The 21,713-nt window shown below is 43.2% G+C and overlaps 1 protein-coding gene across 2 annotated transcripts in view; it reads right to left on the reverse strand.

Annotated features, from left to right (window-relative positions):
• The window catches only part of LEPROTL1 (leptin receptor overlapping transcript like 1), a 35,099-nt gene that overhangs the window by 11,106 nt on the left and 2,280 nt on the right, over positions 1-21,713 (reverse strand). For both annotated transcript variants that reach the window (XM_033915713.1, XM_033915721.1), the window contains exons 2-3: positions 14,479-14,554; positions 3,589-3,775 (exon numbers count right to left, since the gene is read on the reverse strand). In XM_033915713.1, coding sequence (XP_033771604.1) covers positions 3,589-3,775; positions 14,479-14,554 — 263 coding nt within the window. The remainder of the gene's footprint in view (positions 1-3,588; positions 3,776-14,478; positions 14,555-21,713) is intronic.

The following is a 21,713-nucleotide window of genomic DNA, read 5'->3' on the forward strand; positions in this document are numbered from 1 at the left end:
GCGGTCAAATCTTTTTGAACCAACAAGTTCCCTTCTTCAGCCTTAGTCAGGTTAGTAGGAATATAATGTATTTTGTTAAAAGGAGGAATAGCTTGTTGAGGAATTTTAAGAATCTCCAATAAGTATTTTTTGAAATAGTCATAGGCATTTAAAGCTGGTGATTTGGGGAAATTTAATACCCATAAGTTTAGTCTCCTATTAAAATTTTCAAATTGTTCCAGTTTGGAGTGAACATGAATTTTATCTCCGACCAGGGTTGTTGTTATATCTTTTAATTCAACTTTAACAGATATTAATTGTTCAGTAGTCATGTTTGGTCAGTTCTATAGTTTTTGATAAATCGTCTACTTTCCTTGAAAGGCTAAGTACCTCTTGTGTCGATTCAGTTAACTTGCCGTCAAGCCTCTGTAGAACCTGCCAAATGGTCTCCAGTTACCACCGAAGGGGACAAAGGCAGCGGTACATTCGTTGCAGGTTCCATGGCTGTTTGCTCAATAGTCTTCTCTGCGGGTGCTCCTCCCTCCAGGCTCAGCTCCAGATCAGCGACTTCCACTCCTAGAGCCCCTGCCAGAGCAACCCATGCTGACATCAGACATGGTGGTGCGCTAGAATGTGGAGGGGACAGTGCTATCTCATGCCCCTAGAGGCTGGACGCTCCATCATCCAAACCTACAGCAGGGCCCTCTTCTCTGGGGCGGGGTTGAAAGCTGACTCAGAAACCTCTCAAGGGTTTGTTGTTGCACCAGCGTGGAGGTTCTGAGCTGCGAGGGAACCAACCTCAGAAGTCCTTCTTTTTAGTATGCATCATCATGTAAGAAAGAAAACGCTGCGAAAAACAAACGTGGCGTTAAAAGGCAAGCAAGGAATTAGCCGGCTCCACAGGAGAGGTAAGAGAGCCAGACTAGCATGTAGCCATTTTGGATCCTCCTCTCGAGAAACCAAATCTTATGTGTTTTTGGAACCTATGCATCTAGAAATATTCCTTTCTGATAAGATTAAGAGTTAATCTGAAAATAATATATTTATTGATTATATTTGTTAGTGGGTTAGAGTGTGTAATTAGATTTTTCCTGCTGTTGAGATGGGTTTTTTTTCTCTCCCTGAGATGTGGGCTTAAATTGTGTTAATTTACCTAGGAAGTTTCTATGTGAGATTATGGACATTATGTTTGAAACTAGTGTACCCGTTACATTAACGGGTGCTAGAATATATGGCTGTCTGTCTTTCTTTCTTTATGTCTCTCTCCCTGCTCCTGTTTCTTTCTTCCTTTCTTTCTGTCTTTCTCCCTCCTGCAATTTTTTTCTCTCTCTCCCTGGCACCCTTTGCCTGTCTGTCTTTATTTCTGTGTCTCTCTGGTCCCCTGTCTGTCTTTATTTCTGTCTGTCTCTCTCCCTAGCCTCCTTTGTCTGTCTGTATTTCTTTCTGTGTCTCCCCCCCCCACTTTCCTTTGCAGAAGCAGCAGTGCTATTTCCCTTCCCCTCCAGATCCCTGTGAAGTAGTAGCAGCATTTCCCCCCACCCACCCCCCATTCCCTTCTCTCCCCCCCCCACTTTCCTTTGCAGAAGCAGCAGTGCTATTTCCCTTCCCCTCCAGATCCCTGTGAAGTAGTAGCAGCATTTCCCCCCACCCACCCCCCCATTCCCTTCTCTCCCCCCCCCACTTTCCTTTGCAGAAGCAGCAGCGGTATTTCTCTTTCCCTCCAGGTCCTTGCTGAAGCAGTAGCAGCATTTTCCCCCACCCCCATTCCCTTCTCTCCCCCCCCCACTTTATTTTGCAGAAGCAGCTGTGATATTTCCCTTCCCCTCCAGATCTCTGAGAAGTAGTAGCAGCATTTTCCCCCACCCACCCCCCATTCCCTTCTCTCCCCTACCACCACTTTCCTTTGCAGAAGCAGCAGCGGTTTTCCCTTCCCCTCCAGGTCCCTGCTGAGTAGTAGAAACATTTTTCCCCACCCCCCATTCCCTTCTTACCTTGAGCTGCCCTGCTCCGTTCGGCCCCTCCCCCTTCCCTTCCCGTGTGCTGGCCTGCTGCGGCTGAAGGTTTTTTTCTGCGACTCCTCCTGTTAAAACTCCCCCCCCCTCCCGCAACCGCTCCTGTTCAAAGCGGCCTGCTGAGGTTCGCGGCCGCTGTAACGAACCTCGCAGGCCGCTCTCCAACTCGGTAGCATGTTCCCTCTGACGCGATTGCGTCAGAGGGAACGTGCTACCATGTGGAGAGCGGCCTGCGAGGTTCGTTACAGCGGCCGCGAACCTCAGCAGGCCGCTTTGAACAGGAGTGGTAGCGGCTGTTGCAGGAGGATTGGGGGGGGGGGAATTCGTGAGCGGCGGCAGGACCATGAGGCGGGATTGAGTTTTTCGGCTTCCCCTATCTGGGGAAACCGCCGTGCCGAACTGAGCTGCGCGTGGGGCCGTAGTAAGCGCGGGGCATGCTGCAGTCTTGGCGGCCACGGACATACGGATCATGGAAGCACGCTGATAAGACTGCGCATGCGCCGCCTACGGTTTTATTATATAGATAATAATATTTTCCTTTAATACGTATGATCTGACAAAGTACTTATTTTCTGTATTGCTTGTTCATTTCTGATTGTATATGAAAACATCTTAATTAAAAAATAATAATACAGAAATATACAGAGCAGATCAGAAAGACATCTGCTGGCTCGCATGTAGAAAAAAAAAACCAAAGGGGGCAGCAGAGCTCTCTGGAGAGTGAGGAGTTGAAAACCTGGAATGGATTCCTTCTGCATGGCTCATGAGCTTGGGGATAATACCCTGTCAAGAATGACATACCTATTACACTAGAAAAATCCCTTAGTACATCTACCTTTTAAGAACTGGAAAAATAAGTTGGCCAACCTTATTACTGAAGATAAAACAAAGGGAAACAAATCAGCCCATACAAAATTAAGGAGTAATAATTAACAGGGAAGGAGACTTCATTAAGGTACATGTTCGAGATTTGTTGCCAAATCTACAAAACTTACTCTAACCCACCTGCTCATCATCTTCCACTGACTTCCCTTCACAACATGCACATTTCCTCTGCCACCCCCCTAAAGAAAGTTACCAAAACATAAATGACTTAACACTCCATCTAGGTGGAGAGTGTGGCGCAGTGAGGGGGAAGAGTGTGGCGCAGTGGTTAAAGCTACAGCCTTAGCACCCTGGGGTTGTGGGTTCAAACTCACGCTGCTCTTTGTGACTCTGGGCAAGTCACTTAATCCCCCCATTGTCCCAGGTACATTAGATAGATTGTGAGCCCACCAGGACAGACAGGGAAAAATGCTTGAGTACCTGAATAAATTCATGTAAACCGTTCTGAGCTCTCCTGGGAGAACGGTATAGAAAATTGAATAAATAAATAAAATAAAAAAAATCTACATGAAAGGCAGGACAGAAGTATCAGCTAGGAAAGCCACAGCAAGCAATGTGATATCATCTATGCAAAACTGTGAACTTACCCAGCATTTCTGCCATGGCACCTAAGTAAAACAAAGCTATGGGAGCTCTCAGAATAGAAAACATTTCAAAGAGAAAAAATATTTAAAACAAAACAAATAAAAATTTACACAAGAATTATACTAACCAGGCCAGCTCTGACAAACACAATTGGTAGTCCAAATGCAGAGACGACAATGCCTGTGGTGAGAAATATAGCCAGCTCCTTGCAAGCATTGCTTGCAGTATCTGTGTCATCCACCAGTCGCCTGGCTATGCAATATGGGATAGGAGAGAGGATGTAGAAGACCAGGACAAACAATGGCCAGTATTGGCTGCAAAGAAAAAAAACATAAAAACCAACACTATGTTTAATTAGGCATCCAGAATTGTGATACAAAAATCAAACAAATCAGTAATGACCTTACCTAGGCTTACAGAATTACAGGGTATTAAAATGGACATCACACATGAATCAACTTGCGTAAAATACATCCATTTCTGTTCAGCATATAAACCATTGGTTCAAAGTCCAAAAATCCATATTTATAACAATTTTTCAAAATATTTCAGGGGGTAGAAGAGGGAGAGGTAAGTACAAGGAGCCTCTCCTCAGGTGGGATTTTCTGCAATTAATCACTCAGATAGTCAGATCTTCCAGGCAAAAAGTTAATGTGTTCCTAAAAAAAGAGAAAGGTCAACCATTTGTTTCAACCAAAAAATAGAATTCTTAAAAAGAAAAAGGGTTGATCTTTTCAAATTCATTAGAAGTTACAGATCACACTTTTGACATAAACAGCAAAGCACTAACATTTTTGAAATCAAGAATAACTTAAATTAACCTGCAACCCCCCTACCCCAGGTGACATGGAAAAGATTAAGAAAAAAAAATTGCAGATAACTAATTACAACTAGTCAAAAGAAGAAAATATGGCTGATATTTACAAGTTACAGATTACTATTAAACTGGCAAAAGATGGCTGCACAGCATGGTGCATGGTGATCCGTAACAGAAGGCTACACAGCAGAAACAGAATTGCAATTTGGAAATGAGGACTAGGATGTGTAGTAGAGAGCTACACGGGAATGGGGGATCATGGGAATCCCACTGGAGTGTACTCAAAATCTCTCAGGATGCCACAATGAGGTTTGGAAGTAGAAAATGACATGGGGATGGGGATGGGGATTTGTGGTGACTAAATATTTTCATGGATTTTCATGGATGCAAAAGAAAAGCTTCAAAACCACCCTATGGGAAAAGTAAAAGGTGCTTTTCCACTATTGGATTTAATGCAGGATACGCATCCTCATTTCCCTGACCTGGTTGGTCATGATGTCTGTTGAGGAATTTCTGAAACTTACAGGTGCGATGCATAAGGTATCACAGAAAATTGAGGTTGAGAATGAATTAAAATAAGGTGTCTATTAAAGATTTGGGACTCAGATGGATCTATAGTGACATAGTCTGAGGCAATTGTAATTAAGAATTGGAAGGTTTAAATTGCCGATTCTACATTTCAGCTAATTCTAGGAAGTTCAGAAGGTTGATTTTGTGACTCTTAAGAGACATAGATTTATGTACTATTCTTCACTTGGATCTATGGGGATAAGATCTTCAGAGGAACAGGAAATTTGGGTGTTTTACAGAGAATCTGTTTCTTATAGATTAGAAACTACAATACTAATTTGAAGGTCATACAGAAGTTAAGATGTGTCTGCAGGAAGTAGGGCTTTTTACTAACAGAATGGACTTTTAATATTAACACTGACGTAAGGCATTTTTGGAAAGAAAGTCATGTGATCAGCTGTGCCATCTAAAGCATGATAATTACTACAAATGATGTCACATAGGGTATAAATCTGTTTGCCTTGTTTTCTCTCTTTGAAGAGCACTGAAATTCTGAGGGCTTGCTGTTCCCAGACTAAGGGATCTCTGTCAATAAAACATTTGTTTTTACATGGCTTTTCCTCGTCTGTTATTTGAATTCACAGAACGGAGTCTCTAGCCCAATCATGTGGGAGAGAGAATCCATTCTGGCAATTCTTTTGGCCTCAATGTTCAAGTCTCCAGCCTACTTGAACATGTCCAAATAATAAAGAACTACTGCTTCCTCTATATCAGGCAAAGTGTTCAGAAGGTTGGTGGGAGGGGGGGCATTTACACCCAATCCTTATCTGCAATTGGCCACAACAGTTTGCATATATCACTTCCTGTTCCTCTATGATATCCATTAATGATCGACAGCCAGCTTCCTACCAATTCCTTTTTGTTTCCTCACCTGCTGACCAATGCAAAGTGGCAGTGGGAATTATCAGGGCAAGGTTTAGAGTTCAGGTTGTGTCTCCCCTCTTTCTGTTTCGGTGACATTAGCACAGTGATTTTGGCATTTTAGTTTGTTGTTAGCTGCTCTCTACTGGTGACTTCAGGATGTCCAGGAAATGGGGACAAACATTAATTTCTTGGTTAGAAAATTTTTCTTCAGACCAAGACAATTGAGAACAATAAGTTCAGCTCTGAGCCTAGCTTAAGGACGGTAACACAATCAGTCCTGCTCTCTTACTCAGACTATTGCAATTCCTTGTATTGCAGCATCACTGAATGTGGAAGACTACAGCTACTCCAATATACAGCTGCCAGACTAATTTTCCAACGTAGTAAATTCGTGATTTACCCCACTCTTAAGGGATCTATACTACTGTCCATAAGGAAGAGAATTCAATATAAAATTGCAAGCATGGTCCACAAAGTCATTTTTGGGGAGAATTCCACATGTCTAATCTCAGACAGCAGTTACTTACCGTAACAGGTGTTATCCGGGACAGCAGGCAGATTTTCTCACATGTGGGCGATGTCATTCATGGCGCCCCAGTACGGACAGTATTAAAAATGTACTGTCACTTTAAATTTTAAGAAACTTTGTGACTGCCCGCACCACAAATGTGTGAGTGCCTTCCTGCCCGAAGTAGGCTCATGGTACCTCAGTTTCCGTAAGCAAGCCAAGAAGCCAACCCGGGGATGTGGGTGGGTTGTGAAAATATCTGCTTGCTGTCCCTGATAACAGTAAATATCTGTGCTTTATCCCAGGACAAGCAAGCAGCATATTCTCACATGCGAGACTCCCTAGCTTACTACAAAGGGATGGAGGGAGAGTTGGCCATTCCAGACAGTAGTGAGATATGAACGTGTGAACTGAGGACCAAATAGCTTTGCAGATTTCATCTATGGGAGTGGAACATAAGAAAGCAACTGAAGCTGCCATAGCTTGGACCTTATGTGCTGTTACACGATCTCCAAACTGCAGCCCAGAATGAGCATAGCATAAGGCAATACAGGTCACCAACCATTTGGAAATAGTTCTTTTGTTACAGGCTGGCCCAACCTGTAAGGATCAAAGGAAATGAACAGTTGAGGAGATGTTCTGTGTGGCTTAGTTTGTTGTAAGTAATAAGCCAAGGCTCATTTACAATCTAAAGCATGCCTACACAATTCAAAAATGATCTGGGGCGAAGCGAAGTGGGAAAATGTAGCGAGGGCTGCAGATAGTGGCCATGGCTCGAGGCATCCGGAAGTGCGTGGACGTTGCCATGATGACATCATCACATGAGCAACAGCATCAGATTGACATCAGCGCATGCACAGAGGCCTCCCAGACGGGTCCTGAGATGCCAGTAGGGGGTGCCAGCAGGGAAGAAGGCAGGAGAGGAGAGGCACTGGTGGAGGCTGATTGCATACAGCAGTTTCTTAACTACTTCAAGCTAAGTACCTCCAACCACAGACCTCCCAAGCTCTGCCCTCTTTACTAATTGTAATACAATTTTTTTCCTTTCATTTTTCATATACACACAATACACACAGCAGATATAAATTCTCAAAACTGACACATTTCAATCACTAAATTGAAAATAAAATCATTTTCCCTACCTTTGTTGTCTGGTGATTTAATTAGTTTCTGGTTGGACTTCCTTCTTACTGTGCATCCAATATTTCTTCCCTTCTTTCTGCCTCCTGCATGCTTCCTCTCCTCCAGACTCCATTTCCTTCCCCAACCAACATCTCTCTCTGTCCCTCCATGAGTCCAACTTTTCTTCCTCTCTCCCTGCCCCCTTTCTGTCTTTTTCTTTCTCTCCCTGCCCCCCAACGCAGCCTGCTTCCTATGCCCCCCTTTTTTCTCTCTTCCTGCCCCTCTAAGCCACCCTGTTTCCCCCACGCAGCCTGCTTTCCATTCCCCCTTTCTTTCTCTCTCCCTGCTCCCCCTTTCTTTCTTTCTCTCTCCCTGCCCCCCCCCCCCACACACCCTGCTTCTCTGAAGTAGGGACACCAAGGCATGTGCACGATTGTACTCCACAAGCCTCCCCCCCCCGGTTAATTCTGACATCGGAGAGGAAGTTCCGGGCCAGCCAAGGCTTGTGGGCCCGGCGCTTGTGGAAGTGCAGTCGCTGCACGTGCCTTGGTGTTGCTGCGTTGGGGAAGCAGGGAGAAATTCTGGGCTCTGAAAAGGGGACAAGGTAATTAAAAATGGGAAGAGCAGAGAGCGGGAGAGCAGAGTAAAAACCAGGCCGCAGTTAGAGCCATTTTGGGCCACATGTTGTGCAGGTCTAAAGTATGAAGAGTTGATTCTCCAGGTTGAGAATGAGGCTTGGGAAAGAAAACTAGAAAAACAATTGATTGATTAAAATGGAATTCCATGACTACTTTTGGCAAGAATTTTGGATGGATGCGGAGAACTACCTTATCATGGTGGAAAATTGTAAAAGATGGGTCTGACACCAACGCTTGAATCTCAGTCTCTAGACGTGCAGAAGTGATGGAAATTAAAAATATCACTTTCCAAGTGAGATATTTAAGATGAGTAGAAGACATTGGCTCAAATGGAGGTTTCATTAATCTGATGAGAACAACAGGAAGATCCAAACTAGTGGAGATGGTTTGAGAGGTAATTTGATATTGAAAAGTCCTTTCATAAACCTAGAAAACCAGAGGATGAGCAGTCGGAAATTTATTATGGACTGGCACATGAACTCTTACTGAAGCAGTTTTAAGACCTGAATTGGATAAGTGGAGAAGGTAATCCAACACTGAAGATATGGAGGAGGATGAAGCATCTTGATGATTAAGAGTACACCACATTGAAAACCGTGTCCACTTCCGTTGGTAGCACTGCTGTGTAGACGGTTTTCTGGATGCATCTGAAATAACTCATGACAGGATCAGAAAGATCAGTGTCTGATGAGGTCATCCCAAGAGGTACCAATCTGTCAGGTGCAACAACTAGATTAGAATGCAAAAAAAGAGAGAGACCCTTGATTTTGTGTGAGAAGAGATGGAAATATCTGCAGGGGTATCAGATATTTGACATTGAGCTGAAGTAGAAGGAAGAAGCATGGTTGCCTGGGCCACTGAGGAACTATGAGGATCATGGTGGCCGAATGTTGCTTGATCTTGACTAGTGTCTTGAGAATAAAAGGAATCTGTGTAAACGCATTTGTGCATCTAATCCAGGAGAAAAGCGTCTGCCTCTAGATGATAAGGAGAGTATTGTCTGAAACAGAATTGAGCCATCTTGTGATTGTGAGGGGACGCAAATAGGTCTATCTGCAAAGAGAGAATATCAGACGCAAGATTGCGGAGATGAGTGTCCACTTGTGTGGCCGAAGAAATCTGACGAGTTTGTCGGCAAGAGTATTTTGTGCTTCCTGAACATATATAGTTTTTAGAAATATGTTTCAATCAATTGCCCAATTCCAAATCTTCTTGGCCTGTTGGCAAAGAATCAGAGAACCCGTTTCTCCTTGCTTGTTTATATAATACATCGCAGCTTGATTGTCCATGCGCACTAGGAGGACTTGATTTTATATGTCTTGAAAAGTCTTGAGGAGCATTGCGAATGACACCGAGTTCCAAAAGATTTATGTGGAACTGTTGCTCTTGAGAAGACCTGTGACCCTGTGTACGAAGACCATCCAGGTGAGCACCTCAAGCATACTTGGATGAGTCTGTGGTCAGAACTTTCTGATGTGGAGGGATTTGAAACAGCCTTTTGAAAAGATTTGAAGACTCCATCCATCACTGCAAAGTTCGACAAAGTGATGATGTGATTGTACTCTGTTGTGAGAATGGATCAAGAGCTTGAGAACATTGAGACGTCAGGGATCACTGAGCTGTCCTGAGATGAAGTCTCACAAAGGGGGTAAAAGGGTCTGTAGAGGCCATGTGACCTAATAGTATCATCATGTGCCTGGCTGAGATGGACGGAAGATGAGACTTGATTGCAAAGTTGAAGCAAATTGTCCTGTCTTTGTTGAGGTAGGAATGGACTGAGTTGAATCGTGTCTTAGCAGGGCTGTAATGAATTGAAGAGTTTGAGAAGGTTGAAGTTGAGGTTTCAGAAAGTTGACTTCAAACCCCAACTGCTAAAGAAACAGGATTGTTGATTGTGTTGCCGAGAGCACCCCTTGAGGGGAGGAGTCCTTTATGAGCCAATCTTCATGATAGGGAAACACTTGGAATCTTTGAGCTCTTAAAGCCGTAGCCACTACCACTAGGCACTTGGTGAACACTCTTGGAGAGGAGGCCAGGCCGAAGAGTAGAATTTTGTACTAAAAATGTTGATGGGCTACCCAAAACCTTAGAAGTTTTCTGTGAGGAGGAAGAATTGATATATGGGTATAAGCCTCTTTTAGATCTAGAGCATAGCCAATCATTTTGATCTAACAGTGGATATAAAGTTGCCAGAGATAGCATTCGAAACTTTTCTCCGACTAGGAATTTGTTTAAGTGTAAGAGGTCGAGAACTGGAAGTAGACCTCACATCTTCTTTGGGATGAGAAAATACCTAGAGTAGAACTCTTCATTTTTCTGAGCAGGGGAGTACTACCTCTATGGCATCTAGAAGTCCTATTTCCCAAAAAGGACTCTCTTGGAGGATTTGGAGGTATAATGACAAAATGAAGAGAGTAACCCTCCTTGATGACTTTGAGATCGCACAGATCAGTTGTTATCAGAGTCCAACACTGATATATAATTGCAGACAACCTCCAATTGGTTGAGGAAGAGGCTGAGAGAGGGGAACAGCAGCTATGCTCTCCATGAGCACTTCAAAAAGACTGAGCAGGTTTTTGAGGAGCTGTCGACTGGCCTTTCTGAGGCTGCTGTTTTTGCTTCTTTTGCAGTGGTGGCCTTGAAACAAAAGGTTTAGGAGTATATTGCCTCTGATAGGAATATGAAGGTTTAGCAGACTGCTGTAAAGTTGGAGGTTAGTCTTTGTTCTGACCAAAGAATTCCAATTCTTTTCATGTCAAGGCCGCCTCGATGGAATCACAAAAAAATTCTCCTCCTAAACATGGAATATTGGCTAATCTATTTTGAAGATTGATGTCCATATCTGAAACTCTCAGCCACGCTAGGTGTCTCATAGCCACTGACAGCAGATGCTCTAGATGACATCTCAAAAGCATCATAGGCTGACCTCGAATATATTTTCCAATCTGTGAAAGTGTGTGAATAGTGTCCTGATATTCCTTAAGATGCTGTGAAGGAATATACTTCTTAAAATTAGGCAATTTCCTTACCAATTGTTTTAGATACCAAGACATGTAGAAATTGTAATTAAGGACCCTGCTTACCAACAAAGAATTTTGGTAAAGGCGATGTCCAAGCTTGTCTATAGTAAGGCCTTCACATTCTAGTGGTGCTGAGGCATAAACTTTTGAAGTGAATGATTTTGTATGGATTGATGTTGAAGTTGTGGCTTATCAAACCCTGGACAAGAAATGATTCTGTACATGGAATCAAGCTTTCTTGGAGTTACCATGATAGTTAAAGGTGTTTCCCAATTTTTGAGAAGTGTCTCCTTGAGAATGCCATGCAATGGTAACTTGAGGAGCTCTCTAGGAGGCTCATCATAGTCCAAAGTATTCAGCACTTGGTCCAGTGTCAGCTTCCAATTTGACAGGTAGGGCTTTGCCCAGCTGTCTCATATCATAGTAAAGGAAAGTCTTTCTGTAAGAGATCTTGCTTGTGGCGACTGTTCAAAAGGTGCGTCATAAAACTCATTTGTAGATAAAGCAAATTCACACTCTGAGTCAGAATGGAGATCTGAATTATAGAGAAGTTTTGGAGAAGCTGTGAATTCAGTAGCATAATTAAATGAAACAACTACTTCTAAAGTTTATAGGGACGGATTTGATTCCAGTGGATTTGATTCCTAATGGGGATGGGTTTGACTTCTGTCCCCTCACAACTCTCTAATAGAAAACAGAGGGTAGGATTAAATGGTCATTTTTCTCAATAGAGGAGAGTGCCGCAGGGGTCTCTACCGGGACCAGTGCTATTTAACTTAATTATAAATGATCTGGAAATTAGAAAGATGAGCGAGATGATTAAATTTGCAGATAACACTAAACTGTTCAAAGTTGTTAAAACACATGCAAATTGTGAAAAATTGCAGGCAGATCTTAGGAAATTGGAAGACTGGGCATTCAATTGGCAGATGAAATTTAATGTGGACAAATGCCAAGTGATGCACATTGGGAAGAATAACCCAAATTAAATTTACCAGATGCTAGGGTCAACCTTGGAGGTTAGCGTACAAGAAAAGATCTGGGTGTTATTGGAGACAACACAATAAACCTTCCGCCCAGTCTGTGGCGGTGGCCAGGAAAGCAAACAGGATGCTGGGAATTATTAAAAAAGTGATAGTTAACAAGACTAAGTATGTTATAATGCCTCTGTATCGTTCCATGGTGCAACCTCACCTGGTCTTCTATTCTCAAGAAAGATATAGTGGCACTAGAAAAGGTTCAAAGAAGAGTGACCAAGATGATAAAGGGGATGGAACTTCTCTCATACGAGGAAAGACTAAAAAGGTTAGGGCTTTTCAGCTTGGAAAAGAGACGCCTGAGGAGAGATATGATTGAAGACTACAAAATCCTGATCGATTTTTCACTCCGTCAAAAATTATAAAGACAAGGGGACACTCGAAGTTACAGGGAAATACTTTTAAAACCAATAGGAGGAAATCTTTTTTTCACTCAAAAGAGTAGTAAAGCTCTGGAATGCATTGCCAGAAGTTGTGATAAGAGCAGATAGTGTAGCATGTTTTAAGAAAGGTTTGGTCAAATTCCTAGATGAAAAGTCCATAGTCTCTTATTGAGAAAGACATGGGGGAAGCCACTGCTTGCCCTGGATCAGTAGCATAGAATGTTGCTACTCTTTGGGTTTTGGCCAGGTACTAGTGACCTGGATTGGCCACCCTGAGAACTTGCTAATGGGCTCAATGGACCATTGGTCTGACCCAGGAAGGCTATTCTTATTTTCTTATATATCTTGATTCGAGATGTCCCTTCAAAAAAGTGGCCTATTTTACTGACCCAAACTTCATAGAAAAACTTAGGACCTCTTTTACAAAGCCACAGTAGCGAGTCACAACATCACATTTGCCACGCGGAGCTCACTATGTGGCTTTGTACAAGGGGCCCTTAAATCTTAAATATTCCTGCCATGCCAATGTAATTGTACTCCTGATATGGATATCTTTACTTTGTGGGAGGCGACTAAAGCAGTTCTGAGAGGTTAGTTCACCTTAATAATAAATAATATTTAAAAAACAACAACAAAGTAGCGCAACTTAAAAAATTACAATTCCGTGAGATGGAAACTTACAGTTTTTGAACTTTCTAAAGCATCATCATCTGAACATGACTAGATGACACTTATAGAAACATAGAAATAGACGGCAGATAAGGGCCACGGCCCATCTAGTCTGCCCACTCCAATGACCCTCCCTTACCTTTCTCTGTGAATAGATCCCACGTGTTTGAGAATAAATCCATTAAACTTTTAATGTAGCAATTGAATAAAACCAAAGCAAAACAAAGTTGTCAAATTGAAAGATACTAAGGGCCAGATTCTGTAAAGGACGTCCCATCTCAGCAGCCTCCTAAGCAGCTTTTGAGATCGCACACGGGCATCCTATATAGAATCGCATCTATCCTGACGGACAGACCCTTAATCCCCCAATTCTCTAACCGGTGACCGTGTCATAGGCGCCAGTTAGAGAATCACGTAGCCACTGAACTGATCGCAGCAAGGGAATCTCCCTGCCACGATCAGTTTAGTGGCCACAGGAAGGGAGCTCATCCCCCTACGAAATCAACCAGCTGGAGGGATGCCCACTCCCTCCTGTCGGAACCCCTGAAGTCTCCCCTGAATGTCCGCAGCAGCAGGAGTGTCTAATTCCTCCTGTCACCACCACCCCGATATCCCTCAGCAGGAAGGATGCCCACTCCGTCCTGCTACTGGCCCCATCATCCCCCGAAGGCCCACAAACACCCCTCAACACCACAAAGATTCCCTTCCCACCCCCCCGAACACCCCTTGTACCTTTATTCAATAGCTAGCAAGAGGAATGATCACTCCCTCCTGCCACTGCAAAAGACGGGCCATCCCCTTCTTGGTACATTCTGGGATGCACCAGGGAGGGGCCTAAGGCCCTGAATGGCTCAAGCCTGACAAAGAAAGACGTACCCTTTATTTGTTTTTATGCTCCCACACTTGGTAGAGATGGGATCTAATTTGTTATTCAGTACATGGAAGAGGAGCAGGAGATGGCTCCAGAAAGAGGATGATGGATTTAGACATCTGGGTTTTACTTCCACTGAAAGAAATGGAAGTAAAACCCTGGTGTCTCAATCCATTCTACTTTTTCTGGAGCCATAGGGGTTGTGCTAGGAATATGGTTGTTTTGCCGTACTTATTTCTAATATCTTCTATGTAGTATTGCATAAATTATAATAAGGATAATATAAGATATGTTGTATATAAAGTATGTTATGGAGATATCAAGTGTATTTTTAAGATAATTGTATGAAAATTTATGACACACTTGTTGTTATATGAAAAAATCAATAAAAATGTTAAAACAAAAAAAGTATTGCATAAATAAAATCTTTAAAAACAAACAACCCCCCCCCCCCCCCACAACCATTAGATAGCCCCCCACAACTTATCAGTGAACAATTAAAAATAATTAAAAATTACTTGAAATCTGGCAGGGCACATCCAAGCATAAGAAACATCAATCCAATGGCTCCTCCAAAAGACAGACTTATTAGAGCTGTAAAAAAAAAAAAAAAAGTTTTTATAAATTGTCAGCATTAACATAATGTCCCTTTTTTTTGTTTTTTGAGAAGTTAAACAGCATGCTTGATTTCTGACTGAATCCACAGTAAGGGTGATGAAATACCACCCTTCTTCAACTTTTCTATTACTTAACAAGCTGAAAAGATTCTTCTCACTCACCACCACATCAGTAGAATATTTTTCCTAATCATAAGAGAATCAGGCAACAAGTTAAAGCTACTGATATGCTTATTCCCAGTCATACAAAACACCCAAGTTATACACACTAGGGGCATGATTCTGTATAGGATGCCTGGTCTCAGCAGCCGTCTAAGTGGCTTTTAAGAATCGCACACAGGCATCCTATATAGAATCGTGTCTGTCCTAACAGACACATGCCTAACTCCATCTAACTACCCCAATTCTCTAACAGGCATCCATGTCACAGGCGCCAATTAGAGAATTGCATTGCCGCTGAGCTGGTCAAGTTTCTGGAATCTGGTGGATTACAGGACCAGAGGCAACAGTGATTCACTAGAGGTAGGTCTTGTCAGACAAATATGATCAATTTCTTTGACTGGGTGACCAGAGAAATGGATAGCGGAAGTGTGCTTGATGTGGTGTATTTAGATTTTAGCAAAGCCTATGACAGTGTACCACATAAATGGCTAATAAATAAACCGAGTGCTCTTTTGATGGGTCCCAAAGTGACGGGCTGGGTCAGGAACTGGTTAAGTGGAAGATGATAGAGGGTAGTGGTCAATGGAGATCCCTCTGAGGAAAGGTATGTTACCAGTGGTGTGCTTCAAATTTCTGTTCTTGGGTCTGTTCTTTTTAATATTTTTATAAGTGATATTGCCAAAGGGCTGTCAGGTAAGATTTGCCTCTTTGCGGATGACACCAAAACCTGCAATAGAGTAGATACCCCAGATGGTGTGAATGATATGAAGACCGACCTAGTGAAGCTTGAATAATGGTCTTAAATTTGACAGCTAAAATTTAATGCTAAGAAAAGCAAGGTCATGCATTTGGGCTGCAAAAACCCAAAGGAACGGTACAGTTCAGGGGGTGAAGAACTTTTGTGCAAGACAGAAGAACAGGCCTTGGGTGCAATTGTATGGGGTGATCTTAAGGTGGCCAAACAGATTGAAAAGGTGACGGCGAAAGCTAGAAGGATGCTAGGGTATACAGTAAGAGGTATGGCCAGTAAGAAAAAGAGGTATTGATGCTCCTGTATAAGACTGGCGAGACCTCATTTAGTATATTGTGTACAATACTGGAGACCACATCTTCAAAAAGATATAAAAAGAATGGAGTCGGTCCAGAGGAAAGGCAGGAGGGGGGGGGGAGATATGATAGAGATGTTTAAATACCTACGTGGCGTAAATGTGCATGAGTCGAGTCTCTTTCAAATGAAAGGAAGCTCTGGAATGAGAGAGCATAGGATGAAGTTAAGAGGTGATAGGCTCCGGAGTAATCAAAGGAAATACCTTTTTATAGAGAGGATGGTAGATGCATGGAACAGCCTCCCAGAAGTAGTAGAGACAGAGACTGTGTCTGAATTCAAGAAGGCATGGGATAGGCACATGGGATCTTTCAGAGAGAGAAAGAGATAATGGTTACTGCAGATGGGCAGACTAGATGGGCCATTTGGCCTTTATCTGCCATCATGTTTCTATGTTTCATGTTTCTATACTGTGGAATCATCCCCTTGTTTGAGGGCCACCATTATTTCCTGCATACTTGCTCTTATTTGTGACCCTATATCTCCCAGCAGGGAAAACTCACTCTGTGACAGTAAAGGAATATAGACTGATCCTTTACCCTCCAAGTACCTTGTCAGAAAGGTCCACCGGATCCTGGTCAGCTGCTGCTAATGACTCTGATGCGCCCTGGGAGCCCAAGCCCACTTGCGCAATCCCTGGCTCGATGCCAGCACCTCATAGAGGAACACGGCTATTCAAAATAAGCTCTCCATATCAAATTAACAAATTCAGGAGAAAAGGCCTTACTAGGCATCACTGAGTCCCTTGTAGATGACTCCACCTTAGTCTCTTCAGCTCTGCAGCTTCCACGCTCTTAACACTTAGGTACACTGCTGTTCTGGGGCTCTGGGAGTGACGTTCTCACAGTAGACAAGCCCCCTAGAGGTTCCTCCGCCTTAGAAACCAAAAGGGAGACCAAGTTTGACACTCCCATCTCCCCTTCAAATATTGCGCAGCTCATGGTGCATGGGTGCTCTTCTGACATCCATCCAACCCAAAGCTGGCATGAAGTAGAGGGAGCAGAGAATAGGTATTTATAGTCAAGAAGATGCCTCTGGATCTATTTGAGGCTTTCAATATTAATTTAGTATAATATTCCTTTCTTGCTTCGTGGGTGGCCAATTTATAGTCAACTAATAGTTGGTTCCAGAGTGTTTTATCTTTAGAATTTCTAGATTTACACTAGGTTCTGCCTGCTTTTTTAATGTTTCTTTTCTTGATCCTCAGGTTTTCAGTGAACCATGGAGAAGAGAAATTTTGGGAAGTGGACCTTATTAACTTGGCGGGTGCTAAACTTTTATAAAGTTTTTGAATTCTTGAGGGCCAGGTTTTAGCGTTTTCTTCCAGAGGATCATTTACAGATGAAGAGTTTAATCAGTTTGTTGATACTAGCAGAGAATGTTTTGAAATTTACCTCTTCTAGATGAAAAGCTTTCTTGAATTTAGAGTGGTCCTAGCCAATAGTAGGCCTGTTTGGTGCAAGGTTAAGTGAGATTAAGTGATAGTTGGACTATGCCTATGGCATTGGTATGTGAGTGAGGTTGATTGGTGTTTTTAGGGTCTTTTTTCTTTTTAAATAGCTTTATTGAAAACACCAACCAAAACAGGATCTAAACAACAACCAACACAGAAGAGAAGTGTCCAGGATTTCTTTGGCACACCCTCACAATATCACATACCATAACTCAAACCTTCAAAGCCCTCAACTTCCCTTCTCCCCAACCCACCCTATCCTCCTCTCTCAAACAGCATATAAACACTTCCAGTCAAAAACATTGTCACCAGAGGCATACAAAACTCCCCATTCTGTGATTCTTCAGAGCTGTTAACTTATACATTGCATACCAATGATCCAATTTCTGTACCACCAAAATCTCGAATAGGAGCCCTTGGGGACCACCAAGCAGTCGCCAAGACAATTCTGGCTGCAGTGAAAAATATTTTACAAAAGGTCACCTCACCCTTGTCCAGGATAAGATCATATTAGTACAAAAATACCAGTGTCGAACTGGCCTCTATATTTTTCCCCACTATATGAATCTACATTTCAAATATACTATCCCTGGGGGGAGGGGGTGTCACGTGATGACGCTTAGCTTAGCGGTGGCTTACTGACCAAGCTCCGCAACTTCTCCACTTTAAAACCTTCTACTTGCTTCTATGCAGCTGTGAGTCAGTGTTTTTTCAATCGCCCAGTGTCTTTTTCAGTGTCCGAGCAGCGACAGTGAACGATTTTAGGGCTCTTCAGAACGTTAGGGCTGGGATATGCCCCTCCCCAAGGTTCTGCGGCTGACCAAATTTTGACAGACCATACTCTCACCCAAGATGGCAGTGGAGGGGGCTACCCCACGCACAATGGTAGCATTGCAGGAGGAAATATACGGGATAAATTTGCCAAATTTCAAGCATCTGTGGATGAAATCAAGGACTGTGTGGAGCAACAGGACTCGCAGCTCTCTCAGCTGGAAAACCAGATCTTGGAACAGGAGGACCACACTAGCCAAGCCGCCTCCCGCATTCAGGCCCTCAAGGTTCAATGTTCATCACTCACTGCGTGCCTGGAAGACCAGGAGAATAGAGGCTGCGGAAAATCTATGCATCATCGGCCTCCTGGAAAAAATCCACAATGCTGAACTGTGGTCTATAGTTGAGCAATGGCTGCCGTAGCAGGTGGGCCTGGACTTGGGAGATGCTTGAGCAGTGGTGGAACGGGTACACCGGATTGGCAACCAGCCCTGGGTGACTCTAAACCCCGACTTGTCATCACCTGTTTTTTGAATACTGCAATCAAGGATAAGATCCTTGCACGGTATCATAAGGATGGATATCTTTGGAATGCGATGGACTACTCAACTGTCATTGCTTCTAGCCAGAGGGCACTAACCTCTTACTGCTCTGAACTGCGTAACTGGGGCATCCGCTTTGTGGTCCTCTTCTCGGTACAAGTGCGGGTACCTATGTGACACGCTGGACGAGCTTAAGGTGTATATGGTTGAGCTACAGGGTGCTTCCGTGTAAGGAGATGTACTGAAGATCTCTGACCTATGCTTTTTCCTTTTAGGAAGATGGCTCTGGCTGTAATTATCTTTGTTAATGATACGATGGTCTTTCTAGGCCACTGTGCTGGGTTCTGGGGACCTGGAGGTCAGTGAGGGTGGGGCCCTCTTTCGAGGTCTTCGCCACCTTCCCACCTGGACTATTGGCCTTCATGCTTTGGTGTGTTTGGGTGCTTGCCATTTCGGCCTGTGCCTTCTGCATAGTTACGGGATCAGGGCACCACTCATTCCACAACGCTTCAGCATAGATGATAAAGGATTTCCCGGAGTGCTGGGACCACACAGAACAGAAGAAAAACAAGAGAAGACCTGCCACACGTCAGGAGAGTTCGGCCATCTTGGATTCTTTTTCCAACTCTCATGTTCTTATACAACACTCCTGGTGCTGCCCTTGCTGGTTCATGACAGCCACTGGAGTCGCATTGTGCAATGAGTCCTCCTCTACCTGGTAGCAAAAAGGCTAAACAAACAGTGCAGGTGATATGCCTTGGCCTCCAATCTGTTCATAGATCAGGAAGCATGTGTTCCCCATCTAAGGAGACTGGCATCCACTGAAATAACTACCCACTTGGAGGCATCAAAGAGCTTCCCCCCACTGAGATTTTGAAAACTGTGCCTCCAAAGAGGGGAAACAAATTCCACCTGCAATACGAGGTGAATGCTATACCGCTATGATTTTGGAGACCACCTGGAGAGTACAGCCTATTGAAGACATGAGTAGGCTGCTGAACATATTTCAGCAACTGCAGGTAGCCCCAGCTCTTGATGCCAACTGCATCTTGAAGACCTTAAGGTGCAATAACAGCCTGCCAATTTATTTTTACTCAACAAAATCCTTTCAGCCTTTATATCAAATCATATCCCAGGTATTTCAACAATTGTGAAGAAACCAGGCTGCTCTTGCTAGTTGACTATAAAGGATGAGCAAATTTCAGTTTCTGGTTTCAGTATCAAAATCAGTCCGAAATCCAGGTTCATTCATTCTTCAGTTTCAGAAAAAAAAAAAAAAAAAGCCAACATATTTGCAGTTAAAACTGAAACCTTCTAACCACTCTCTGCCCCCCCCACCACAAAGATAGCCTGAGAGCAAGTCTTTGCCCTCACACCACCCAAAGATTCTCCTCAGATCTACCTGTAAATGCTCTGGAGTCCAGTGGCCTTTTGTCAGGTAGAAAGACTCCCAGTTGCTTCTGCCCATGCTGGTTCCAATTTCAAACAAACAGGAGGAAATATTTTTCAAAAGAATAGTTAAGCACTGGAATTCGTTTCTGGATGTGGTAACAGCGGTGAGCATAGCTGGGTTTAAAAAAGTTTGGACAAGATCCTGGATGAATAGACAAGGAAGAAGCCACTGCTTGTCCTGGAACTGGCAGCATGAAATGTTGCTACTATTTGGGTTTCTGCAAGGTACTTGTGACCTGGATTGGCCTTTATTGAAAACAGGATTCTGGGCAAGATAGACCATTGATTTGGCCCAGTATAGCTATTTTTATGTTGTGTTCAAAATGGTAGACGTTTGTAGAGAAAAAAAAAAATCTTTATTCAATTCACCCAATTACAGAGAGAACATTGCTATACCATGTTTTCTTCTATACCGCAAGTTTCAGCAAGGATTCAATGAGGTTTACAATAAGATTTCTCAAGCTTGGAAAGCCTTTAGTGGTGTGTCACAAGGCTCTCTGTTTAATATATACTTCAGAGCATTAGATAGGGCAGTCTCACTTCCACAAATCCACATATTCTCCTTTGTAGACAGTGTTTTCCTGTTGAATCCAATAAAGGACACCTTTGAGACCACCACCTAATACATAGAAAGAGTTGTTGAAGATCTCTGTGATTGGACAAAGGAAAACTTTTATAATTCCTTACCTTTTCTACAGATTTGGTGTTGGCAACCAGAGGAAAAACTCAGGATTGAGAGAGCATCAAAGGTGCAGGGTGTAGTCTTAGACTCAGACCTTACTTTTGTTGACCAGATTAATTTCTTGGTTAGACTAAGGCAATTAAGAGCAAGTAGATCTGATCTGAATCAGGTCATCTTCAGGACAGTAGCACAAGTGGTCCTGCTCCTTTACTTAGACTACTGCAACTCCTTATATTGTGGTATTACTGAAAAAGAATGTAGAAGACTACAGCTACTCCAGAATAAGGCTGCCAGACTAATATTATGACGAAGCCGATTCAAGAGGCCTACCCCACTCTTAAGGGAGTTACACTGGCTATCCATAAAGAAGAAAATCCAATACAAAATGGATTGCATAGTCCACAAAGCCATTTATGGGGAAAATTCCAAAGGACTAATCTCAAAAATCTTTGTTACAAAATCTTTTTTTCAACTCGTGATTGATGCAATGCTTTTAGCTAGCCTTTGCATGTATGCTGAAAGAAGTTATTCAAATCCACTTTCACATTCCAAGGCCCCAAAATTTGAAACAGCCTCCCATAACACCTGTATCAACTGGACACATATTATATCTTTAGGGGCATACTAAAGACTTTCTCTTCAAACCCTTAATTAAAAATGCAAAGATATCACTACTTCCTCAACCTTATTAGCATGAAACTAGCCTAGCCCCAGCTAACTGTCAGCCGGCCGGGATTAAACAAGGTATACTAGGCCGCAAGCAAAAAGGAACCCCGACAAAGGCCAACCTCCCCTCCCCCCCACGGCGGCGGCTGGGGCCTGCCGATTAGTGAGGGCAAAGGCATCATTGTTGGAGGCGGTGTCCCTCCTCCGAGAGGAGAAAGACTGACAGGGGCCCCCCCCCCCTTTCACAGCGGGAGGGAAGGGCCTTGGCCGACCGCCCTCAGGGCCTCCTACCGCCCGCTGCTG

The sequence above is a fragment of the Geotrypetes seraphini genome, chromosome 1 (genome assembly GCF_902459505.1).
Source record: "Geotrypetes seraphini chromosome 1, aGeoSer1.1, whole genome shotgun sequence".
Lineage (NCBI taxonomy): Eukaryota > Metazoa > Chordata > Amphibia > Gymnophiona > Dermophiidae > Geotrypetes > Geotrypetes seraphini.